General features: G+C 53.1%; 1 protein-coding gene across 2 annotated transcripts in view; it reads right to left on the reverse strand.

The window, feature by feature from the left end:
* Window positions 1-297: 297 nt before the first annotated feature.
* LOC122260604 (uncharacterized) overlaps window positions 298-6,878 on the reverse strand; it is a 40,330-nt gene continuing 33,749 nt past the window's right edge. For both annotated transcript variants that reach the window (XM_043027963.2, XM_086542584.1), the window contains exons 29-31: window positions 6,578-6,755; window positions 2,494-2,608; window positions 298-2,150 (exon numbers count right to left, since the gene is read on the reverse strand). In XM_043027963.2, the coding sequence (XP_042883897.2) occupies window positions 1,206-2,150; window positions 2,494-2,608; window positions 6,578-6,755 (1,238 nt within the window). In that variant the 3' untranslated portion in view covers window positions 298-1,205. The remainder of the gene's footprint in view (window positions 2,151-2,493; window positions 2,609-6,577; window positions 6,756-6,878) is intronic.

Raw genomic sequence — 6,878 nt, forward strand, 5'->3', positions numbered from 1 at the left:
AACTACATACGCACGCGCGCACGTACGCACGAAAGCACTCCCTCACTCCTTCCAAGTAAGAGATTTTGTCGCCTGTTCTGTATTCTGTAAATGGCCGCTGCCGAAATTTTGCTTGCAGTTCCCCAGTTTTTGTCTTTTTTCCCACTTCAGGTTGGTAGGATTTCATTTCGTGTGGTAGGAAGGAAGGAGAGGAAAGAAGAAGGAAGTACGTCATCGCTGTAGACTGTAGTGAGAGAGAAGTATGACAACAGGAAGGAAACACACGCACGCACGCACACACACACACATACACATAAATAGTGCATACTTTTTTATTACACACACATGCTTACAAAATAACATGAATTCATATCAAATTTACCTGCAGATATATCAACTTGTCTAATAACACTCAATCTGTATGCTTTTATTTTTTCTTATATCAAAAGCTTTTTAGTGTTTCGTGAAAAAATCAAATTTTCATTAACACAGTTTTTTCAAAAGAAAATTCACAAAGTGATGGAAAAATACATCCATGAGATTATATATATATAGTCCATACAAAAGTACCAGATAACAATAATAAAAATACTTAGAGTAAATATTACGGCAGTGTCAGTCGTTATCTTATGCTTCTTAATCCCCTGTTTATGTCCGATCATTCTATAAATATTTAACAATGCCAAATAAAAGATGATATTGGAATTAGAAAGCGCATTGTAAGTCTGCATCTCCAAGTTTCACTGCTTAGCGTTGGCAAACGTATGAACCTCCTGATTCGACTTATGTTTCGAAACATCAACTGATACAAGTGGAGGTCGTTCGTTTCGAAACTTGGTTCACAATTTGGCAACGCTGAGTGGTGTATTTGGAAGTGCAAGGAACTGCACCATCCTGCGTGTGTGCGTGTGTGTGTGTGTGTGTGTGTGTGTGTGTACACATTTCTGGAAAATAGGCACATACGTATTATAAGATTTTTAGGTCAAGAATCACTTGCGAATATTTTCTTAGGCGAAGAATTGGTTTCTCTTCTACCCCTCCCGTTCCCCCCAAATAAATCTAATTAGTAAAAGACTCTTCTTTAAAGTCATCAGAAGCTGACATAGAAATTGAAATTAAAAACAACAACAACAACAACATAATCGCTGATTCAAACACTAAAGAAAGGCAGTGTTGCATTTACATTACAGGCAAACAAAATACCGGAGTGTGTTGCTATTGTCCTGCTACCCACGTGCGTAGTAATTGTGTGATCGGGGTATTGAATTCGTATAGTGTGCGGGGCGTGTGTACTGATGGGCGCGATAAGCACGCCCTCGAGTTCCACCTGGCAAGTAGTATCGTGAGTAATATCCTCCATGCAAGGTGGGAGCGAGTGTAGCTGTGTAGTGACGGTATGAATGGCCGGGTGGCTGACGCTGGCTGATCTGGACGCTATAGCGAGGTGACGGCGTCGTTGTGTAGCTGTTGTAGTCCCAAACCGGGCGCTGGGTGTCCTGCACGCTGTTAGAAGGCGGCAGCGACGGTGGCGATGGCGTCGTAGTGTAGCGGCTGTAGTCCCAAACCGGGCGCTGGGTGTCTTGAACTCCGTTACTAGACGACAGCGGCTGTGGCGATGGCGTCGCAGGGTAGCGGCCGTAGTCCCAAACGGGGCGCTGGGTGGCTTGAACTCCGTTACTAGACGACGGCGGCTGTGGCGATGGCGTCGCAGGGTAGCGGCCGTAGTCCCAAACGGGGCGCTGGGTTTCATAAGGAGACTGGGCTGGAGGTGAGGAAGGGGGTGGTTGCGCAACGAGGCGTTCCCCCTGCACCGCAGCATCACTGAAATACTGCCAGGGAGCCTCCGCGATCGTCGCGGCGTCCTCGAGACGGGAGCGTATCTCAGGAGGAGGACTCGGCGGCGGCCGGAGTCCAAAACTATTCCTCGACATACAGACGGCGCATCGGCTCACTCGGCTCTTGAGACCGTCGCCCTTCAGTGTGTCCTGACTCGGCTTCTGGAACTGCTGGTCGAAGTTGATGGCGACGAGCCAATAGGAGAGGGCCGTGCTGAAGGTGTTGCACGTGCCTCGACCCGTGCACTCGATGAAGGGAATCGCACGGAAGTTCTCGAGGCACGACCCCGGAGATATGAGGGACTGGCCGGACCCCTCGGCGGCGGAATCGATGTGCTGGAAAAGGGTTCTCGATCAATTATATCTGAACTATAAATGCATAAATGAACAAACGTCGAGGTGCTTGGTGAATTATATGATAGTTGAATGTATGAATGAAACTGTAATTAATACAGGAACAAGTAAGCGTGGTTGGTTCCTCTTCGAGACAAATGAATGCATAAATCCGTGATCAATCCAGACGCAATTAAGGGAACTTAGTTCCTTCCTAAACTAGACAAAAAAAAAAGAAAGAAAGAAAAAGAAAGAATCGTGATCAATACTGAAATTCAAAATATAAAAGTAAACACACACAAAAAAAAAAAAAAAAAAAAAAAAAAAAAAAACACCAGGTACGTACCATCAGGAAAGAATACCCAGTCCAAAGAGATACCCAGTTCTCAGGGCACGACGGAACCTCCAGTGTTTGGCTATGCACTGCTATCACGAGACTCGGGAAGTCGCACACCACACATCTATCGAAATAGACATTAACAATCTCATAAAAAAAAACAAATAATGATAATGATGACACATAATTTCATCATTATCATTATTGTATTTAGCAATGTTATGATTATTTTGTCATCATAATTTATCTTATTATTATCTAATTATCGACATTATCATATTTACCACTATACTCCTCGTACTCATCACTATCACCGTCTTCCTTCTTCTTATCACCACCCTCCCCCACCCCTTCATCACCATCATCATCTTCCTCATTATCACCACCACCTTCCCCCATCCCATTGTCACCGCCCTTACCCACCACCTAATCACCAACGTCCTCTTTCTCCTCATCAACACCACCCTTCCTCTCATCCTCATCACTCACTCCCACCATCACCATCCACTCCCTCACCACCATCGTCCCTTTCCTCCTCACCACCACCCACTCTCTCATCATCACCCACTCCCCCCTACTCCTCCTCCTCCACCTCTTCCCCTCCTTCTCACCATCACCCTCTCCCTCATCACCATCCTCTCTCTCATCACCATCCTCTCCCTCATCACCACCCTCTCCCTCATCCCCATCCTCTCCTTCCTCACCATCCTCTCCCTCCTCACCATTCTCTCCCTCCTCACCATCCTCTTCCTCCTTACCACCCTCTCCCTCCTCACCATCCTCTCCCTCATCCCCATCCTCTTCCTCCTTACCACCCTCTCCCTCCTCACCATCCTCTCCCTCATCCCCATCCTCTCCCTCCTCACCATCCTCTCCCTCCTCCCCATCCTTCTCACCATCCTCTCCCTCATCCCCATCATCTCCCTCCACCCTCTCCCTCATCCCCACCTCTCCCTCATCCCCATCCTCTCCTCACCATCCCTCTCCCCTCTCTCCTCTCCCCATCCTCTCCTCTCCCATCCTCTCCCTCATCCCCATCCTCTCCCTCATCCCCATCCTCTCCCTCATCACCATCCTCTCCCATCCCCATCCCTCCTCACCATCCTCTCCCTCATCACCACCCTCTCCCTCATCCCATCTCTCCCTCTCACCATCCTCTCCCTCATCCCATCCTCTCCCTCTCCTCACCTTCCTCTCCCTCTCCCTCCACCATCCTCTCCCTCATCCCCATCCTCTCCCATCCCTCCATCCTCTCCCTCATCCCCATCATCTCCTCCTCACCATCCTCCCTCTTTCCCTTCCATCTCCTCCCCCTCCTCCCCATCCTCTCCCTCATCCCCATCCTCTCCCTCCTCCCCATCCTCTCCCTCCTCCCCATCCTCTCCCTCATCCCCATCCTCTCCCTCATCCCCATCCTCTCCCTCCTCCCCATCCTCTCCCTCCTCCCCCTCCTCTCCCTCCCCCTCCTCCATCCCATCCTCCCCCATCCCATCCTCTCCACTTCCCTCCTCACCATCCTCTCCCTCCTCCTTCCTCTCCACCCTCTCCATCACCTTGCTCTCCTCCTCACCATCCTCTCCCTCCTCACCATCCTCTCCCTCTCACCATCCTCTCCCTCACATCCTCTCCCTCTCCCATCCTCCCTCATCCCATCCTCTCCCTCCTCACCATCTCCTCCCTCTCTCACCATCCTCTCCCTCATCACCCTCCTCATCCTCCTCTCTCTCCCCATCTCTCCTCTCCCTCCTCCCTCACCATCCTCTCCCTCATCCCATCCTCCTCTCCCATCCTCTCCTCCCCCATCTCTTCCTCACACCTCTCCCTCATCCCCTCCTCCCTCCATCCACTCTCCTCTCCATCTCTCCTCATCCCCACCTCCCCACATCCTCTCCTCATCCATCCTTCCTCATCCCTCCTCTCCCATCCCTTCTCTCCCTCCTCACCATCCTCTCCTCACCCCTCTCCTCTCCCACCTCTCCCTCTCCCCTCTCCTCTCTTCCTCACCATCCTCTCCTCTCACCCTACCCATCCTCTCCCTCTCTCCATCCCCTCCTCATCCCATCCTCTCCCTCCTCACCATCCCCTCCCTCCTCACCATCCTCTCTCTCATCACCATCCTCTCCCTCCTCACCATCCTCTCCCTCACCACCATCCTCTCCCTCCCCATCCTCTCCCCCCTCACCATCCTCTCCCTCATCACCATCTCTCATCACCATCTTCTCCTCATCCCCATCCTCTCCCTCACCACCTCTCCCTCATCCCCATCCTCTCCCTCCTCACCATCCTCTCCCTCATCACCATCCTCTCTCTCATCACCATCTTCTCCCTCCTCACCATCTTCTCCTCTCCACCCTCTCCTCATCCCATCCTCTCCTCCTCACCATTCCCTCCCCATCCTCTCCCTCTCCCTCTCCCTCCTCCCATCTCTCCTCATCCTCCCTACTCTCTCCACACCTCTCCCCATCCCATCCTCCTCATCCCATCCTCTCCCCTCTCACCATCCTCTCCTCATCCCCATCCTCCCTCCACCATCCCCTCACCCACCTCTCCCCCTCTTCACCCTCCCTCTCCTCATCCCTCTCCCCTATCCTCTCCCCTCTCTCCTCATGCATCCATCCTCATCCCATCCTCTCCTCCCCATCTCTCCCTCTTCCCCATCCTCTCCCTCCTCACCATCCTCTCCCTCCTCCCCATCTCTCCTCTCACATCCCTCATCCTCCCTCCTCCTCCCTCCACTCTCTCTCACATCCTTCCCTCCATCCTCTCCCTATCCTCTCCCTCATCCCCCATCCTCTCCTTCCCATCCTCTCCTTCACCCTCTCCCTCTCCTCTCATCCCCATCCTCTCCCCTCACCATCCTCTCCCCATCCCCTCTCCTCTCCCCATCCTCTCCCATCCCTTCCTCTCCCTCTTCCTCCCCCTCATCATCCCTCACCTCTCCCTCCCTCACATCCTCCCATCCCCCTCTCATCCCATCCTCTCCCTCATCCCCATCCTCTCCTCACCCCATCCTCTCTCATCCCCATCCTCCTCCTCACATCCTCTCCCTCCATCCCTCACATCTCTCTCTCACCCCATCCCTCACCTCCTCCTCCCTTCCCTCCTCACCATCCTCTCCCTCCTCTCCCCTCTCCTCCATTTCCCTCATCCCCTCCCTCTCCCCCATCCTCTCCCTCCTCACCATCCTCTCCCTCATCCCCATCCTCTCCCTCCTCACCATCCTCTCCCTCATCCCCATCCTCTCCCTCATCCCCATCCTCTCCCTCCTCACCATCCTCTCCCTCATCCCCATCCTCTCCCTCATCCCCATCCTCTCCCTCATCCCCATCCTCTCCCTCATCCCCATCCTCTCCCTCCTCACCATCCTCTCCCTCATCCCCATCCTCTCCCTCCTCACCACCCTCTCCCTCATCCCCATCCTCTCCCTCCTCACCATCCTCTCCCTCCTCACCATCCTCTCCCTCCTCACCACCCTCTCCCTCCTCACCATCCTCTCCCTCATCCCCATCCTCTCCCTCATCCCCATCCTCTCCCTCATCCCCATCCTCTCCCTCATCCCCATCCTCTCCCTCCTCACCATCCTCTCCCTCATCCCCATCCTCTCCCTCCTCACCACCCTCTCCCTCATCCCCATCCTCTCCCTCCTCACCATCCTCTCCCTCATCCCCATCCTCTCCCTCCTCACCACCCTCTCCCTCCTCACCATCCTCTCCCTCATCCCCATCCTCTCCCTCCTCACCATCCTCTCCCTCCTCACCATCCTCTCCCTCATCCCCATCCTCTCCCTCCTCACCATCCTCTCCCTCCTCACCATCCTCTCCCTCCTCACCATCCTCTCCCTCATCCCCATCCTCTCCCTCACATTCCCCATCATCATCTTCTCCCTCCTCACCATCTTCTCCCTCACCTTCCCCATCATCAGCACCATCCTCTCCCTCACCATCACCGCCATCATCTCCTTCTTCACCATTCTCTCCCTCCTCACCATCACCCTCTCCCTCATCAACATCCTCTCCCTCACTTTCCCCACCTTCATCACCATCACCACCACCACCACCACCACAACCACCACCACCACCTTCCGAACACCTACCTGGAGATGTACTGTTCAATCTCCTGTCCTTGAACAGGTGTCATGGTAGGAGGCAGAGGTGCTTGCGTGGAGAGCCAGTAAGAGTAGTCTCCCCTCTGGCCGTATTGACAGGTGTTCTCCATGTTGCAGAAGAGGTAGGGCATCGTGTTGAATTTCCTGATGCAACTTCCTGGCGCGCCTGTTGCATGAGGGATGGAAGGGGAAGGGAGGGGAGGGGAGTGGAGGGGAGTCATCATTATTACCATGGCTATCATTATAAACGTCATATAGTGATGATAGGAGTTATATTAAACAAATACAC

This window comes from Penaeus japonicus, unplaced genomic scaffold, assembly GCF_977035675.1.
Source record: "Penaeus japonicus unplaced genomic scaffold, GWHDUDI00000001_assembly GWHDUDI00000012, whole genome shotgun sequence".
Lineage (NCBI taxonomy): Eukaryota > Metazoa > Arthropoda > Malacostraca > Decapoda > Penaeidae > Penaeus > Penaeus japonicus.